This window comes from Coturnix japonica, chromosome 19 (genome assembly GCF_054131305.1).
Source record: "Coturnix japonica strain WE chromosome 19, WE-NBRP24, whole genome shotgun sequence".
NCBI lineage: Eukaryota > Metazoa > Chordata > Aves > Galliformes > Phasianidae > Coturnix > Coturnix japonica.
This window is the reverse complement of record NC_140681.1, coordinates 10880482-10898743: the sequence shown is the minus strand read 5'-3', so window position 1 is coordinate 10898743 and position 18262 is coordinate 10880482. Positions and strand designations below refer to the sequence as shown.

Genomic DNA, 18262 nt, shown 5'->3' with positions numbered 1-18262 from the left:
AAAAATTGAAGAGTCTTAACTGCGATAGTTGATTGGGGGTGGGGAAGAGAGGGAGGAGGTATTTCATTCCCTACAAGCAGAGACCAGTGATTTTCCACCAGTGATTTAATCTAAATCCCCCAGAGAGTTCATTTACAAAAAATCAGATTGCATTATCGCCTAGGTCTCCAGGATACAACCCAATCCGTCACTAACAGCAACAGCCACACTAGCTTGGAAACCTCAATTTGATCACTCAATTCCAAGACTAATCTGTGGCTTTAAAAGCCAAAGGCAGAAAGGAAAGGAAGGAGGGGGGGGGGGGGAAGGAACTCAGCATTTGACCAGTGTTATCTGCGAGATGAGAGAGCTAATGGGCTAGACAAAGCCAGCCCAAATAGCCAGCAGATCCCAGGTTATTAATCGAAACCAAGCTTCAGAGCAGCCCCACCCAGGCAGTGCCCCAGGGCGGCCACATTCCAGGAATTCCTGCACGCTGGGTGCACCGCTCCCTCCCTGGGTGCACCTACTCCCCATGGTCCTGGTGCTGCCAGCCCAGCATGAGGGGCCCTGAGGGGTCCCATGTGTCCCAGCTGCCAGGAAGGTGTAGGGCTGGCCTTCAGGATCCTGCCCTGCGGCCCTGTGGTGGGCTGCTGGGAGCTTGGGATGAATAAGGCTAAAAGGCCACAGCGTGCATGCAAAGGAGGCAGTACCCCACTGTTTAGATGCTAAAGGATTGATAGCATGAACTCCTTCCAGTGGGCACCGGTAAAGGTTACATCAGCAGGGAATCATTAAGATGCAGAAGTAGAAGCAAAGAGAAAACTCAAACATCTGCAGGCTATATACCTCCCGCTGGCAGTCCCATGCCGTCCTGCACAGACAGACCAAGCATTTCAAGAATGCTTCCTGAAGAAATGCTTATTCATGTTAATACCTAACCACTGAAAGCACTCAGTGTGCTGCTCAGGGCGGCTGGGAATACAGCTCCAAGCCAAGCAAGGAGCAGCTGAAGACACAGCAGCTCCCTGGCACGGAGCTGCTCCGCACCGTGCTGCGAGGGGCTGCTCCCAGCAGCCCACCCACAGAGAGAGGCTGCAGGATTCAATGCACTGCGATGGCAGCGGCAGACATCGTCCCATCTCCAGAATGAAGAAGTAGCTGTTACCCCACCAGATCACAGGGCCGGGCTGGAACACTGCTGAGCACAGAGAGGAGGAAGCTCCACTCCCTGCTGTTAAATGACATGAGGAACATGCCCGAGAGCAAGGGCTCCCATTTGAAGAACAAGCTTGGTTGACATTACATTTCCACAGGCTCTTGGAAAATGGGTCTCTTATGTAACAGCCAGGGAGAAGGAGGAGAAAAAGGGATGCAGGAGGACAGATCAGAACGTTAACTCTTTGTTTCAACACAGTGGACTGACCCTCTTGCAGCAGAGCATTAAGAACGCAGAGGGAAGGGCCACATACCAAATTCTTGCCCTGCAAGGTCTAGATTGAGCACAAGCACAATCACTGCAGGCAGCTTGATCTGGCCTTGAGCTAGGATGCAGGGAGCCATCCCTATGGGAGAGCAGTTCTTACCCAGCCGCCATTCTCCTGGATCCAGGGATCTAGATGGTCGGTCAAGTACGTGGTCATCCAAGACACAATGCGTCCCACCAGTACCCGCATCTCCTTGTCCACGCTCTCCACGCACAGAGCCCCTCCGAAGGAGAAGAAAGCCACAATGCGCCCCCAGTTCACACCATCGTGGAAGAGTTCATTGACTACCTGCTCGAAGCTCTGGTACGCCGTGCCAGGGGTGATGTGGAGCTGGGAGGTGAGGTCGCTGAAAGCCCTCCTGTACCTCAGCTCAAACTCATCCCCTGCTTCTCTCAGCGCCTGCCTCACGTCAGATGCTCCGACGATTTCATGAACTTCCATGCTGCTCCGGTGCACGGTGGCTCCATTCACTACGTGGCCGGCAGGCGGGTGCCACGATGGGCTCCCGTTGAGGACGCTGTCCATCTCTGCCTCTGCCGCAGTGTCAGTCCTGTTCTCATCCTCTTCCTCCAGCTCGCTCCAGCAGTGCCCCTTCTGCGAGAGCTTGTAGGAAACAAAGTCAATCACTAAGTCCCGGTTACTGCTGGACATTTTCACACCTGGAACGCCCTCAATGAGTCCATGGTCCAGTGCACGAGCAGATAAGCACACTTAGCAGCTCCCGGCTCCACGCTCCCTCACCACCGGCGAACACATCCGACCTTTGCACAGACACACAGAGAGGAAAAGAGAGGCAAGGAAACGGTTAACACGACAGCTTGCTGCGCCGTGCACATCAATAGCTTAACGTTACACTGAGCTCATCACCCAGCTTCGCTCGGAACCGACGCCGCCGCACACGGAACGGGGATCCCCCCCTCGGGGTCACCCTCAGCCCTCCCGCAGCCCCGGGGCTCACCGGGCTCAGGCAGAGCCGGGGCTCGCCGGGCGGAGGCTGAGAGCTGCGGGTGCTGCGGGCGGCCCGGCCCCGCTCCGCTCCGTCAGTCCCGGAGAGACACGGAGGCGGAGGCAGCACCGCCCCCGCCCGGCCCCTCCCGTTAAAGGGCCCGGCCGCGCCCCCCGCCGGCATTGCCCAACGGGACCGACGGTGTCCGAGCTGGGTTACGGGCTCCGCTTCCCGTTCCCATCCCCGGTGGCTCGGCCCGGCCCCGTGTCCCTCGGAACGGCCCCCAGAGTGGGGGAACGGGAGGGAGAAAGGCTCCAAGTGTCCTTTAAAAGCAGCAGGTAAGAGGTGCGGGGATCTCCTTTGGAGGAGAAGGGAATGGCAGGGCTCAGTGCAGTATCACGGTATGAGGAGCAGGCCTGGAAATAAGGTAGGAACAGGAACAACCCCAGGAGAAGTCTTCTAAAGACTTCCAGCAACTACACGCAGATGAAACCACAGATGAAATAAAGGGTGTTTGTTTGTAATGTTATTTAAACTGAGGTCCCTGCAGTCGTTTGAATGCTGTTTCCTCTGCACAGCCCCTCCTCCCCATGAGGTATTACAGTCCCTGCATGCACCCCAGCAGCCTTCATGCAATGCATTCCCCCCACCCTGGGGGCTGCAAGGAAAGCACGGAGGGGCTGCTCCTCCCGAAGCCCCATAGCAGCGGGCAGGCAGGGCTGCACAAAGCACAGAGTCACTGTTCTATACTCACCCACACCCCAACCCTGAGAAAAAGGGCAGAGAAAAGCCTGGGAAACAGCAGCTCGGGCTGGGAAATAGCAGCTCGTTCCTTCTGGCTGAGGGTGTTGGATTAAAGTAATTTGACGCTGAGAGGAGGCAACTCCCCAGCCCTCCCACTGTGCTCTCATCCCACTCCACCCCTCCTACCCTCCCTCCTATTCAGTGCCAAAGCTCCGTGCCCTCCTGATGCCCCCAGCCCTGCCAGCCCCTGGGAGGTCCCACTGTTGTGGAGCCTTTTCCTTCTCCAAAAGGCAGATAACGAAGCGTTATGATGTATGAAGGAAGCAGGGGCCGCTCCTCTGCTGGCGGCGTTGAGCTCTGAGTAATTGGCGTTTCTTTGTAAGGTTTTCGTGCCAAAGCCTGGCGGTGAGTCAGAGTGTGGGGCAGGACTGGGGCACAGGTAAGGGCTGCAGGGCAATGCAATGCAATACAATGCAGTACAATGCATTACAATGCAATACAATACAATGCAATGCAATGCATGGAGCACTGAGCTGGGGGCAGCAGGATGCAGAGCCCGGGGTGCTGCACCCACAGGGCGGTGAACAAAGAGCTCCCCCCCGTGCTATGTCAGGGTCTCGCCGTACAGCCCGGCTTCCTTAGTGCCGTCACTCCGGTCCCCTCGTACCGGTGCTGCTGTAGGCCGTGCCCGCTCCCATGGCCCCTCTCGGCCGCCGTCCCCACTCACGGGGCCCGCACACGAGGGCCGCCATAGGGCACACGTCCCGCCCCTCGCCATCAGCCAATCACCGGCCGCCACAGCTCCGAGAGGGCGGAGCTAGAGAACGGCCTGCTTTGATTGGTGGAACCGCCCGTCACTCACGGCCTGCCCCGCTCCGCCCCTCACCTCAGCGGTCGGTGGATGGTCCGGGCTGTGACCGACCCCGCTCTATGGGCCCAACCGGTGACGACGCAGGGCTCGGCCGGGAGCCCAGCCGGCCGTCGGGCCTGTCAGCAGTGCCCGGTGTCCCGCCGCATCAGCACCGAGCGGACATTGCGCTGCTGGGCCGAGCCGGGGGGGGCGGGAGGGAGGGAGGGAGGGGGCAGCGCGCATGCGTGCGGCGCCGCCGGTCTGAGGTGCGGTGCGCATGCGCCTGAGCGCGTTGTGCGGCCGTGGCAGTGCGCATGCGCAGCGACAAGGAGGCCGGTTGGACTAGAGCGCCCCCTGGCGGCTGCCCCGCCCGCAGGTGCGTTGTGTTCCAGCAGCGCTCGGGGCTGTGACTCGGAGCTGAGCTGCAGCCGGGGAAAGGCCGGTGTGGCCATAGGGCTGGATGAGGCGGCTGCTTGAATCCATGGCCATAGAGGGCGGTGTGGGGTTGGTGAGGGGGCTGGGCGGGGGGATCCTTCATGGTTCCTGCAATCGGGTGACTTGACCTGTTGGTAACATGGAGCAGACTCGGCAGAGGGCAGACACGGGCGGAACCGGCCCTGCCTGGTAGACCCGCCTCCCTGCAGCTGATTGGCTGTTTCAGAGCCCCGCCTCCCCTGATTGGTCGAAGCCTTTCTCTCCCTGTGCATGATGGGAGTAGCAGTTTGTTTCTGGTGCTGAGGCTTCGGTTCCTTCCGTTCGAATCCTACATTTCCCATCATCCCCCGCGGGAGGGGCGGGAGCGCTCATCCGGGTTCTTTAACGTCTGGACAGCCCGTCCAATCAACACGCAACGAGGGCGTGAGCTGAGCGTTGATTGGTCCATTCGGACAAGACGAGTCCCGTTTGAAATCCTCTAACGGCGGCGGGCAGAAGCCCCGCGCTCGGCGGCTGCGGCGCTGAGGTGAGTGAGGAACGGGGGGGGGACACCGGGAATCAACGGCAACCGGGGCTGCCCACAGCCGCCCACAGCCCTTCCTGGTGTTGTCCCCGCTTCATGAGTGTGCCTCGGTACCGGCAGCACGGGCTGCTGTTCTGCTTTGGGCCCCTTTGTCCGCTTGTTGGGGGTAGGCCGCAGCCTGACGCTGTGAACGGCTCTGAGGGGGGAAGGGGAGAAAGCAGGGTCTGAAATGGGGGAGAAAAGGGATTTGATGCTTCGGTATTGAAGTAAAAGGGTCAGGATGAGGCCATTGGTGCCCCTTGGTGAGGCCATTGCTGTCACATTGGCTATGGTTATACTGCTCTTTGTGTTGCTTGAACGTCAGTTTATCTAATAATAAGCAGAGGTTACCTGCCTATAAATAACCCAGCCGGTTCCTTGGGCTGCTATTCTTAGGCCCGTGCCTGTCTCTGTATCACTTAGAACCCGTGGGATCTCATTTACGGAGTGTGAGGTGGCCGGGCTCTATTTTGAGCCCTTGGACAGGGGACAGATTAAGGGGAGCTTTAGGGCAAAGGCTGCTGGCACCTCGTTCCCCTCTGGGTGATGTGTGTGGTTTCACTGCTTCAATCCCAGTGTTATATGATGGGGTGGTAACATTGCTCTGTGCTGTGGTTATAGGGTGATGAATTCACTGCTGGTTCTGTGCTGTACAAAAGCATGTTCCCCTCCATCCCCTTTGTATATTAACCAGTGAAAAGCACCTGGGATCTTTGGGTTATCAATCCTATACAACAGCATGGGGAGCTTTGTCCTTTAGGAGACTGAAGAAGTTGCCAGGCTGAATTAAGTCCCTTTTAGCTCAGTGTTCTGTGATTAAAGAGCAGTCAGCATTGAGTTGGATGGCAAAAGGCACCGGAATCACTGCAGCAAATTGCTGTGTGCTGGTCTCAGCCCTGAGGGGGCTTTATTCCCCTTTGAATACATTGAATTTCTTTGGCTCCTGGTGGAATTCAGGATATCCTTTTCACACATTGCTACTGTATTGGGTTCTTTTTGTCTTTCCAAACTTAGTAGGATCTTAGAGGAAGAAACATCTGGAGCTTATGAAGACAAGACCAGAGGACAAGACAGCAGGAAAGAACAGGTTTTCTCCTGCACCCTCCTTCTCCCAATGCTGAACCCCTCCAAATGGGGGGGGGGGGGCTCTTGCTAGATCACAACTGTGTAGCTGAAGGATCCCCTTAGCACTTGCTTGGTGCTGTATTGCAGCTAAACCAGTGCTGTGCAGGTGTCATGTCACCCGAGTTGCTCCCCTCTGGCCTCATCCAAAAACGTTTCTGGCAAGAACTTCACAACTGCAATGAGATAAAGACATGGAGCACATCTGTGATGGAATCACAGCAGCGTTTTAAAGCTAATTTGGATTAGAGCGAGGTGTGAAGTTATTCTAAAACACCCATTGCGCTTGTTGTTGGATCAGTCTTATTCTGGGACAGGAATGCTTGTTCCAATTTAACTTAATCCTTTATCAAAGCCAACTAATCCAAACCAGGCCGAGGCACTCTTTTGGAACGTGCCGAAGTGTAGTTACACCAAAGAAACCTGATGTGTGTATAGAAGCCTGTGGTCCTCATCTCAGAGATGGCTTTACTGCTCTGCACAGAAGCTGGATGGGGTCATGTCTATATGGAGCTTATTCACGTCAGTCAGGACAGTGTAACTAGGAAGAGAACTAAGATTTTTAGTTATACAGTTGCTTTTACCAAGTGAATTTGGGCTGTTCTTTAAAACAAGGGGACTGGAGCCTCTCTCTGTCCTGCTGTTATTGAGTTAGGGTGGTAGAAACTGGGCATAGACTGTGCTGTGAGCCACACTGTAATGGCAATTCCTCAGCCTCAGACCTGGGGGGTGTGTAGGGAGTTATGAGGAGGATGCTGTGAGTTCACCTGACTCAAGCACAGGCTCTATGGGGTTCATTCAGAATCACTTTACTGTGCGAGAGGCTTGGAGTATGAAACTATAGTATTGGTGCACTCTTGTTTTCATGGCTGATGATTCAGTGCATACTGGGGTGGGGAGGGAAAAGGGCTCAGTGCTGAGGCAATCCCGTATTGCTTGAGCTGTGGAAGAATATGGGCTTCATGCAGCAAAAAAAAACCGGTAGAAATTTGGCTTGTGGGAGGTGTTGCAGCCCAGCAGCAGTGAGCAGTGGAAACAAGTAGCTGTGAAACACGATCCCTGCAGCTCCAGCTTGGTAGAATGACCAGAGGGTGAGGGGAGAATGCAGATGACGCATTTGATTTTTAAAAAAGTGGGTAGTGTTGACAGAAACCCTATCTTGATTAAGGGTGGTAGGAAAGCATTCGATTCCAGCCGTGTCTTGAGCTCGATTACAGTTGGTTTTGGCTCTGATTCTTCCATTTACCTTCTTTGGATCTTACCTTGACATCTTCAGTTGTGGAGGTGTTGCTTCTTCCCCTTACAATAGCTGTGCTGGGGCACTGCAGGCTTCTTGGTGCAGCTCCTTGGTGTATGGCTGTGGGTTAGAGGAAGCAACGATACCTCCCAGATGCTGCTTTAATTTACTCTTCAACTCCTGTTTCTGCAGCTTGTTGCCTAGGGGGAGCTATGCAGGCTCTGCTTGGACCAATGGCAGAGGGCTTAGAATTTGTGGAACGTGAATATTTTGCTTAAGAGTTGGTTGGGTTCCAAAAGCAACGTGCAGGGAATTTCCTTTGGGAGTGTTTTATAACATATCCTCCAGGGCTTTTCCTTGTGGCTCAGTGAGACGTTCTAAAATCATTTTAAAAAAGGCCTTTGCAGAGAGGTGGTGTTGTTCCAATTTGCAGATTTATGACTTGGTTGCTGTCTTTATTTCTGTTCCCTTGCGTTTAATAACACTTGTTGACATAAGGACTCCTCATGCTGTCATTGCTCTCCTAATTAACTGCAGAGACTGATCTTGACACTCTCCTACTACTTGGTTTGTTTATAGCCTGGCCAGCCTTTCAACAGAGTTTTGCAGGACTTGCCAGCAACCCAGTTCTGACTTCTTCCTGCCTATTGCTCCATGGCAGTACTTAGCAGAACTCTCTTCTGTTTTGGAAATCAATATTCTTAGCATTGGAGCCTCTTTGTGTTATTAGTTCTTGCTTGTAGCGTTTCAGAGGGAGAAAGGCAGAGCTTTGCTGTGTTCTGGAATCCACCTCGTTGTCAGGCTCTTCTGACATTTATCAGTATCTGGTAACAGTAAGAAGTCCTCTTTGCCATGTGTGCTGGTGGAGGAAAGACCAAATTGGTCACTGTCTGAAAAACCTTTGTGCTTTACTTCCTTGTGGAAATTCATTTCTAGCCCTGACAGGTACAAAGAAAGCTTTTGCAGCTTGATCTTTTTGATATTTTTGAACCTGTGCTGCTTATGAGCCCTCCTGTCCTAAGGCCGTGAATTACAAGATGGGAAAATGTACCAAGGACATTCTCTAGTATCTGTCTGTAAAACAATGTGCTGGGGTCTGGTGTAACAAGTGACTGATTCTTGTTGTCTGAAGGGTTGTAGAAGTGCAGGTGCAGGACTCCCGACGGCGTGAAGATGTCTCGCTCAGGATCTCGCTACTCCTTCGATGTCCCAAACCCCTACATCAACTTCGCAACTTTAAATGATGATGATGTACACAATGCAGACTCCTGGTTTGGTAAGTTGTTTCCAACTCCTTGATCTGTTTTCAATTTGGATGAGGGCTTGCTGTGTAATGTTAACATCATAATGCTATTCAGAGGTACTGCTATGAACTTCAAGTTTAATGTGTATAGTGAAAGTCTTTCCTTTTTTTCACAGACCATCAAGCCAACCAGGAGAACATCTCTCCTGTAGAAAATCTGGCAAATGTCTTGCAGAGCAGTCCTGCATTTTCAAAACCTGCTCTCATTCTTCCTTCTGCCACATCACAAGGAATAACAAAGAGTAAGTTGGCACAGGATGGGGAGGGGGGGATAAATTTCCCTTGTTTTTCACTAGGGGAATGAAAAAACCTCAGTCCGGCTATTTTGGGACCATCTTCACTCCACTGTGTGTGTGTGCATATAGCTATATATGTGTATGTATATATAGATATATAAGCTCACCTTTGTCTCTGTTCTCAGGTGAAAGCTGTGAAAAGGATGAAGCAGAAGTAGCAGAGACTGATGTGGTTCCTCAGAGTACTGCTGGACCCCTGACAACATGGAGGGCTACTGCTCCTGCTGAGGCCCCTCAAAGGTGAAATACTAGTATTTAGTTTGTGTGAAGATTGATAGCAGTGTGATTAAGCGGGTCCTTACTCTCAGTGTTTGCAGTTCTAGCTGTTTCAGGGTTGTCCTGAGGGACTAATGCTCTCCAGCTCAAAGATTGTGTTTTGGGATAGCTGATCTGCTTGCTAAGCTGGAGGAGTAATCTCTTGGGGTGGAAATGTAATGCAGTGTCTCACATACTTGTCAAATGAGACTCTATGGCACTGGGAGCTTCTGGAATGTGAGGATATCTGAAACTGAGGTGACTTATAAAGTTTCTTTGTTTATATCTGCCTGAGCTGGGCAGAACTTGTTGGTATGAATCAAGGGGTTCTGTATACTTGCATACTCCAAGGAATATTACATTTATGGGTTGTAAAACTTAAGTCATTTGTGCTGCATTTGGCTTGTTATATTAAGCACACAGCATATTGGTAGTGCACTGACATGGTGTTGTACTGATCACGTGTCTTCTTGGACACTGTGGGAAAGCTAACCTGTGCTTTCTGTTCCACTGTAGAGCGGGTAGAAGACCAGCTACAAAGCAAAGAAAAACACAGCAACGCAAGCAGCCAGCTCGAGTCAAAGTGGAGAAGAGTGATACTACATTGGCTAACAAGGAAGAGGCTCCACCCATGAAAAAAATAAGACTGTACGTCATCAAATTTCTTCTGTTTGGGGTTGAGAAGTGGATTGAAACTATTTCCCTTCAAAAGCATTTCCACTTGGCTGCAAGGGTTCTTAGGTTCTCACAGAGAGCTGTTCTGGAGGTTAAGGACAGGAGATCAAAACATGATTTTCAGATAGTGGTTTTGTAGATGAAATGTCTGTAAGACATGAATGCAGTGCTCTGTTTTAAGTGGAGGTGTGAATGAAATAAGCTTGGATTTCTGAAGCTTTTTATTACATAGACATTATCTGTTAGCTAACTGAAATTTGGCTTAACTTGTCTGACTGGAGGTCACCAAGCAGTCATAAGTGTTGGAGGAGTCACAGCTAAAATATTCCTCAGGTTTGCTTAGCTGCTGAAATGGTACTTATTGATAAGCTTAGGGCCAGGCAGCTTTTTTTTTCAAAGCCAATTTTGCAAACAGTCATAGCTAGATGAACTACAGTATGTTTACCTCCTCAGAAGGAAAAGCTTAAATTCCAAAACTCAGTAAATAATCTTCCCTTCTACAGCCATAGTGTACCAGGGAAAACTAGACGATCTCTAACTGGGCCCATAGTGAGGTAAGGCCCATCTGGCATACCTTAACTCACCAGGTGTTGGGATGTTATGTGGTGAGAGCTGCAGGTGATCTGTTATTTAGAGCACAGCAGTCAGGGATTTGCCCTAACAACCTGTTACTTTAGTTCTGGCAGCAAGGAGAAGCTGACAGATGCATCCCCGAAGAAAGAGCCTTTGCATCATCCCGACGTGTCCCCAGCAAGAGGGAAAAATAAACTGACTGTGCCCTCCACGCCAACAATGCTAAAGTATGTCATTTTCTGTGGCTGAACTGTCATCAGCAAAGACAAGCTTGATTTAGGTGACAGTCCTTGCTGTAGTGTTTTTAACTTCAATTTAGCATGTAATGGTATTGCACTTGGTAAACGGGAGATCAAGGCAACAATATTACAATGAAATGTACTTCACTGACTTTCCCTGTGCAAAGGAAAATTTTCCCTTTGGTTTTGAGGGAAAGGAAAGTTGTTGTTAAACGTGCATGCTGCAAATGGGATGGCAGCTGCCAGCTTCCCAGAGGAAACAAAATCCCAACAGGTATTTTCTAAATAATGCACTTCTAGAAAGAATGGTGCTTCTGCAGTGATTTCAGAGATGAGCACGTTCCTGTCTGCTCATGTGCTGATAACCAGTGAAGGCGTATCTCAGTCTTTGATGTGCTTCTGCAGGAGGACCAATACTGCTAGCAAGCTGAAGAGTACAGAGGAGCAGGAGCTGGAAAAGATGCAGCAGCTGCAGCGGGAGGTCATGGAGCTACGAAAGAAGAATGAGGAGTCCCTGAAGGCAGCTATTGCTGGAGCAGGTGAGCTCCAGCTAAATTGCAAGCTGAGCCTGTTCTGGGCTCGTTATGAGAGTGCTGCACGAAGCTGTACAAGTATATTTTGGAAAGCAAACATTCCAGACTTTGCGCTACACGTTATGGTTTAGGTGGCTTTTAGTGTAGATTTGCCCCCTACGCTTCCTGGAAACAAGGTTTTATTTTGTGATGTTTGAAGGGTTCTGGATGAGTTCTTTAAAAACTGCACAAGCTATTAGAAATATTTTCTTTTTTAACCCTTCCCCCCAAAAATTCTTCCTCTGATTGCACCCCAAAAGGTTTCCTGTCCTTACATGCTCTTCTTCCTTAGGCCAACCTGTGAAGAGAACTATTTGTCAAGTAACGAAGCCAGTTGACTTCCATTTCTGCACAGAGAATAGAATTAAACAACACACGGAAAGTCAGCCTGAGGAGTACAAGGAAGTGGATTTTGCAGCAGTACTGAGAAAGCATCCTCCGTCTCCAGTAAGAACCTGAGTATTGTCAGCACTCAGCTGACTAGTTCTGCACCCCACTTTTTTCTTTGTTGTGCTTTTGCAACACACGTATTGCTGGTGTCTCTCAGCTGGTAAATTCTTGAGAGGTGAGAGTTGTGCATAGGTAACTGTTAGCTTACTGCATGCCTTGCACTGAGCAAGATGCTGAAGAACGCTTTTGAAAAGCTGGACCCTTTCATGTTAGATCTGTGAGCTGCTTATGTTATGCTTCAGTCTTCTACCTTGTACAGTTTCTTGATGTGACTAGCATGCATGCTCAGAGATCTGTGTAATATCATGTTGTCCTCTTTTTAAATAAGGGGAAGGAATGGAAGCTTCCTTCGCTCTCTGATTCACAATATCTTTCTGTTAAATGACCATTAATGACTGCAGTCTTTTTTTTGTCTCCAGGTGCGAATGCCAAAGGGACCCACTGTCCCCAAACCCTTCAATCTGTCCACGGGAAGCAAAAGGAAACTCGAAGATACCTCATCAGAGTATGTGTCCCTTGCTGAGCAGGTTGAAGCGTTCCAGAAACGCACACCCTCTCGTTACCATTTGAGAAGCAGGAAATCTGAAGAAGGTAGGCAAACCTATACGTGTACAGCCAGGAAGCTGCACAGAGATGCTCTGCTTACTCTGCTGGGCAAGCAGTCTCTCTGTTGCAGGCCTTGCCATTAAATGCTCAGCTCTGTTACTTGTGTTTTAGGCCCAGCTCCAGCAAAGCCAGTGAAAGCTCGACTTACCAACCCTAAAACACCAGTGCTTCAAACGAAGCACCGCTACAGACCTGTTGCCTGCAAGAGTGCAGCAGAGTTAGAAGCAGAGGAAATTGAGAAAATTCAGCAGTAAGTAAAGGCTGGTTCTGATCCTCAGAGAGAATTGCTTGTCTCTGGAACAAAGTACTATGTCTTGGGACCCCTTTTTATGTGTATTTCTGTAAAAGAATGAGTGGATGTAAAAGCAGCCAACTTATTTTGAAGGAGATAGTCTTCAAAAAGAGATGATTGTTGAATGCAGCTTATGATTAATAAAGCAAAACCAGTATGATCTGCATGCAGCTGACAGCTCTCCTGTAAATTAAATTTTGGATTTCTAAGAATGCAATCCATGAGATGGTCCTTGAAGTCTTGCTTTTTCAAAATGCAAAGGAGTTGCTAACTAAAGCTGCACACAAAGCAATATGTGTGGCACAACTGCTGACATACCCAAATATTACTGACTTATGCCACGAAAAGCCATTTGCTAGAAGTTGTGTATTGCCTCAAACGATGTGTAGGTGACTATCTGTCATTCCTGTGTAGGCACAAATTCAAGGCACGAGAGCTCAATCACAAGATTTTGGAGGGTGGGCCAATCCTGCCCAAGAAACCCCCTGTGAAGGAACTCACACAGCCAATTGGCTTTGAGTTGGAAATAGAGAAGAGGATTCAGGACCGTGAAAATAAAAAACAGCAGGAAGAAGAGCACTTCACATTCCATTCCAGGCCTTGTCCAACTAAAATCCTGGAGGATGTTGTGGTAAGTTTAGCAATACCCAAGAATTAGGACTGAGGTGGCAACTAGCTTTCAAGTGTCCATAGCTGTGTTTCTTTGTGTATTTGGTTGTCTTCAGTAAGTGATGTCTGTCATTAAGTAAGAACAGCAATGAATGCATAGTGTGGTATGTGCAAGATGCCAGATCTGTGGCATTTTTTTTGTTGATTGGAGTTGACTCCTTACTGTCTTTCTTGAACAGGGTGTTCCAGAGAAGAAAGTGCTTCCTGTTACCGTTCCCAAGTCTCCTGTCTTTGCCTTGAAATGCAGAACCCGAACAACTAGCAAAAATGAAGAGAAGGTAATTGTAGATGTGCTGTTGTCAAGCCTTTCTCTCCCACTACTGTGGTGACTGCCTCAGCCATCCTGTCATGCATTTGCTCATTGGTGTGATGTTCTGGTTTGGCTAGCCCTTTCCTTCCTGCTAGACAGTCCCACAGTGGGCACCTTTTTTAGTGCCATTCTTTGCTAAAGATTTAGTTACTGCTGCTCATTTTACAGGGAGCGGATTGTCTTACAGAAGAACAGAATAATTTTTAAAACATGAGGGCACCGTTTAGGCTGTTTGAGTTGCCTCTACAAATGAGGGAAGGAAACTGCTTACACTTCTAGAGCGTAAAGGATATTGGCCTTCTGTACTTGATTGAGAAGGACAGATATTGCACTTGAACTTCCCTTGCAGCTTAGTCACTGTCTAGCTCCAATTACTGAAGGAGATGGTTCAAATTACGTGCCTGGAGTAAGATTAAGAGCCAAATGAGGCATCAAATATTGTCTAGCCAAGTCTGTGGTTCACGATGCTTGTAAATTGGTGCTACTTGGTTTATTGTTTTCCTGTAGTATCAGAAGTGTTTTCTTGATGTTATTCTGAGCCTTACAACAGGGACTTTGGGGCCTGAGTTGTAGTCTTTCTGCAAAGTGCTGTGTGTCAGATGCTAATACTACTATCCCTTTAGGAAAAGGAGGCTGCCCCTGTGATCAAAGCTCATCCTATGCCACATTACGGAGTGCCTTTCAAACCTAAAATGCCAGAACAGAGGCATGTGGAAGTTTGCCCCTTCTCTTTTGATTCCCGTGACAGAGAGCGGCTACTGCAAAAAGAGAAAAAAATAGAAGAATTGCAGAAGGAAGAGGTAAGAGCTAAAAATTTTCTTGTATTCCACCTCATGAGTAAAAAGGTTGTTGCAGGACTTGCTTCTTGCTTTTGGCTGTCTGGCATTTGCAGAAAGGGCAAGGAACATTTCAAGCTATTTCTTTCAGGTGCCAAAATTCAAGGCGCTACCTCTACCTTATTTTGACCACGTGAAGCTGCCAGAAAAGAAGGTCAAAAATCCAACTCAGCCTGAGCCATTCAATCTACAGATTGATGAACGAGGAGCTGCCAAGCAACAGAGCTGGAAGCAGCAGGTAGGATAACAAAGATAACAGATACGAGCAGACTTAAAGTAGTTGGAGTTGAGCTCAACCTCAGCATCTGAGATCAGGATCTAAGTTTAATGGGTTGTTCTGTACTTGGCATGAGACCTGTGCTATGAGGAAGGGACTGGTGATTTGGGTTTCTTTCACCCGTTACAGTGGCTGATAGGACTTACCATGACTGCATGAACAGCTGTGGGGTATTTGCTAAGCAGCAACTATGTGATGCTGAATCCCTTTGACCATCTCTGTGCTGAAGGATTTATTGACATGTGAATAATATATTGCTTTTCTCATGTCAAGTTTGCAGTGGAAACTCGAAGATTATCCTGGTCTGTGATCTGAAACTGTTCAAGTTTTTTTTTTTTTTAATTCCAAAAGTAACTGGCAGGCAACAAGTGATGCATCTTCTTGGCTTTAATAATGTTTTCTGTGCAAGTGATCCAATCTGAAGTCAACCTGAGTTTTCCAGTGTCTGCAGTGCTGGATTCTGTGTGGGGGAAAGATGGTGTTTTTGTTATTCCTGGCACTTGATGGGCTCTCTTCTCACGCAGCTTGAAGAAGACTTGAAAAAGCAGAAGGAGGCAGCATGCTTTAAAGCTCGTCCCAATGTAGTGATGTACCAGGAGCCTTTTGTACCTAAAAAGGAAAATAAGATGTTATCAGGTAGAGTACTTGCTACATAGGCTCGGTTGGTAACTCAGAACTGATGCAATTAAATGATGCTTAAGCTAGCTGATGCCTCATTCTTCATCAGTGCAGCCAATAGTGCTGTGCACTTAACTAATTCCCTAACAGCTTGCCTCCCTAGGGAGTGGGGGAGTTTCCTCCTCGCTGCCCCCCTGGCCCACACTAACACGGCAGCTGTATCTAACAGCTATGCTACAATTGGCGGATGATTGATGTGTGTGCTAGCTGGGGATAAGGGTAAATAGTACGCAAGGAGCTCCCTGTAGAGACAGATGGCATTTCTGCAGCAGCTGTCAGTCTTTTCTTCCCATTTGTAATGAGATAAATGCATCTACAGTTTAGTTTATGTGGAGCTAGAAACTTCATAGGGTAAAGGAGTCAGAAACTTGTTTGTACTAACAGTTGTGTTTGCTCCCTCCTATGAGAACACCTGTGGCATGGCTAACGTCTGCATTAGTACTACTCATGTTTAACCGTAAGCTTTTCCCTGGAACCCCAGTGGTATCTACTAACTACTCACAATATGAAGCACTCCACAGAGGGAGGCTTCTTTTTGATATTAGTACTGCTCTGCTTTACCTGGACTGCCTTTGCACCAATGTTATTCCCTCTATTTCTAAACTTAGAGAGCCTTTCTGGTTCTGTAGTTCCTGAAAGCTTTGAGCTGGCAACAGAAAAAAGAGCTAAAGAGCGACAGGAGTTTGAAAAACGATTGGCAGACCTAGAAGCCAGAAGAGAGAAGCTTCAACAACGGGTCCGACAGCAAGAAGAGGAACGTGAAAAGGAAGAAATTGCTAAGCTAAGGCAAGAACTGGTAAGTGAGCTCATTCTAAGCCCAAAGGAATGTGTGAACGTACTAAATGAGCTAATGTCGATGTTGAGATGCTTGAAGACTGCATTTTCAAGTTTCTCTGTCACAAACTGACCCCTCACTATGTCCCAGTTGGTCATTGAAACTAAAAATAGAAAAGGTGGCTGAGATAACTGATGACTTCTGGAGCTGTACGTGTGTGGAGTGGAATAATCCCAGTGAAAGCCCCAGCCTTGGTGTCTTGTGTGCTCCTTGTGACTCACTCCAGTGACCAAGGCAGTGTGGTGATCCTGCAGACCTGATCCTGGCCTGCGTGTTTCAGCTTTGCTATGCATGCAACTGTTTTCTTCATGCTGATGTTGCTTTTTCCAGGTTCACAAGGCAAACCCAATACGCAGATACCGCAGCGTAGAAGTGAAACCCAGTGAACAGCCACTGACTACGCCAAAATCTCCAAACTTCTCGGACAGATTCCGATGCTAACATGCATCCATGTGGTAGGAGGAGGAGAGCACATCCTGCTCTGCACCCTTGACATGCAGAGAAGGAGCAGCTGTATGTATGTGGTTCCCCTCAGTCTCAACACCTATACTTGGCTCCGTTATCGTTTATTGAGTGGTTTAACTCTATTTGAGGCAGGTGGCAGTGGCACAGCATACTGAGAGCCATACAGTCTCTGTGGCCTCATTTTTTTTTACATCTAGACATCTTAGTCTCCAAGGACTAAACCAGGTTTTTATATTGTATAGGAACACTGTGTACTTTAACTAAATAAAAAAAATGATAACCTGACTGCTGTCTCTTGCTAGCAGGCTGAGTCTCATTCCTGCAAGAGAGATTTTCTGAAGGGACACTCTGAACCAGCAGGGATGTGCACATTTGGGAGAGCTGCCTTGTCTTTGTATTGATTTCAGTTTGCTGTCTCTTATGCTTTTACAATATGTTAAGTTTGTGTTGAATAATACAAGACTTCCACAAGCCGGTGCGTTGTAGGTCTGTCTGTCTTGATGTTTAGATGAATGCTGATATTTGTCTTGTCTTGCTTTAAGGTAGTTCTGTGTGTGTTAGAGCATTAAACCTGCTGTTTTGTAGCTGAAGTCATTCTATTTGGGGAACCAGTTAACTGGCAAATGACTCTCGCTGTTTTGCTGCCTCCCTGCCTTGTGCCAGCTCAGCTATGTTGGCTAAAGATGCATTGTCTCCTGGCCAGTGTAGCACGGCCTGCAGAGCTAAATATGGACCACATGGTCTAAGGTGCTCGAGGACAAAAATTCCAGCATTGTAAAGAGATGATCAAATCCAGATTAAGGTTTACTGAGAATAATCCCTTAGCATCACGATAGACATTCAAGGCATGTAAGACTGCAGGCTTTTACTTTCTATTGAGAGATGATGGGGCAGGAAGTCGTATGAGAGCTAAACTGAAGGCTGAACATTCACCCTACATGGAGACTGTTGTTTGGATGTGGGTCTGTGTTCTGTTAAGTGCTGTGCAGTTAGAAAGTGACTGAGGGACATGAGAAGAGTTTGTTTGTGGGGGTGAATGATGCTGCCACGTGGTCTGCAGAATGCCAGGAGCAAGAGGGACGTGTAAGTGTTCTCTTCATCAGATCTTCCTGAAAATGCCCAGACCTGCATGGATCTACCTGACCAAAGGTGTGCAGACTTTTCTCCTTGTGCCATAATCTTCTTGCTGTCGCAATGGAGCTGTTCCATCTGAGCTGCCAGACAGAGAAACTGGGACTTAGAATGTGCCACCAAGAAACTCATCCAGCCTCCAGTGCCAGTTCCTGTGAAGCAGGCAGCGTGTGGGCTGCTGGAGCTGTAAATATTCGTGGCAAGGCAGAGGGAAACCTGAATGCTGATGAGCTGTGGAAGAATGTGGAGGCAAGCAGGATAACGAGGCTGCTGAGCTGCAGCAGACATCAATCCATGAATGATGGAGCAACTGCGCTTCCGTGACGGCCTTACATGGCTTCTGCTTCGGACTTGAGAAAGGGTTCGTATGCCCAACAGCTTGTCAGTTTTTTCCAACTATATCACTGGGGCTAATAAAAGACATTACCTCTTCCTGGA

At 48.7% G+C, this 18262-nt stretch overlaps 2 protein-coding genes across 7 annotated transcripts in view; one reads left to right on the top strand and one right to left on the bottom strand.

The window, feature by feature from the left end:
• The window catches only part of BCL2L1 (BCL2 like 1), a 17200-nt gene extending 12903 nt beyond the window's left edge, over positions 1-4297 (bottom strand). Inside the window, exons 1-2 of one of the 4 annotated variants that reach the window (XM_015881877.2) lie at positions 4043-4297; positions 1566-2227 (exon numbers count right to left, since the gene is read on the bottom strand). In XM_015881877.2, the coding sequence (XP_015737363.2) occupies positions 1566-2117 (552 nt within the window). In that variant the 5' untranslated portion in view covers positions 2118-2227; positions 4043-4297. Of the gene's footprint in view, positions 1-1565; positions 2228-2424; positions 2513-3166; positions 3936-4042 lie in introns of those variants that run through there. The other 3 variants (XM_085520444.1, XM_015881876.3, XM_015881875.2) reach the window with 3 other exon arrangements.
• TPX2 (TPX2 microtubule nucleation factor) lies at positions 2594-18262 on the top strand. 3 transcript variants are annotated; one of them, XM_085520442.1, is made up of 17 exons: positions 2594-2750; positions 8495-8638; positions 8782-8907; positions 9087-9201; positions 9733-9864; positions 10569-10691; positions 11109-11242; positions 11568-11722; positions 12145-12316; positions 12443-12581; positions 13038-13254; positions 13472-13570; positions 14226-14402; positions 14530-14676; positions 15240-15351; positions 16002-16189; positions 16559-18262. In XM_085520442.1, the coding sequence occupies exons 2-17, from the start codon at positions 8536-8538 to the stop codon at positions 16667-16669; spliced, it is 2250 nt and encodes a 749-aa protein (XP_085376568.1). In that variant the 5' UTR covers positions 2594-2750; positions 8495-8535; the 3' UTR covers positions 16670-18262. The 3 variants fall into 3 exon arrangements, with proteins under 3 accessions (XP_085376568.1, XP_015737358.2, XP_015737357.2); XM_015881872.3 differs by lacking the exon at positions 2594-2750 and adding an exon at positions 4905-4967 and having other exon boundaries at positions 16023-16189; XM_015881871.3 differs by lacking the exon at positions 2594-2750 and adding an exon at positions 4905-4967.

Bases quoted from the DNA above. Each gene is read 5' to 3' on its own strand.
- TPX2 (XM_085520442.1), top strand. From the start codon at position 8,536: ATGTCTCGCTCAGGATCTCGCTACTCCTTCGATGTCCCAAACCCCTAC. The intron at 8,639-8,781 runs GTAAGTTGTTTC...TTTTTTTCACAG, and splicing joins CAATGCAGACTCCTGGTTTG to ACCATCAAGCCAACCAGGAG. The intron at 12,317-12,442 runs GTAGGCAAACCT...CTTGTGTTTTAG, and splicing joins AAGCAGGAAATCTGAAGAAG to GCCCAGCTCCAGCAAAGCCA.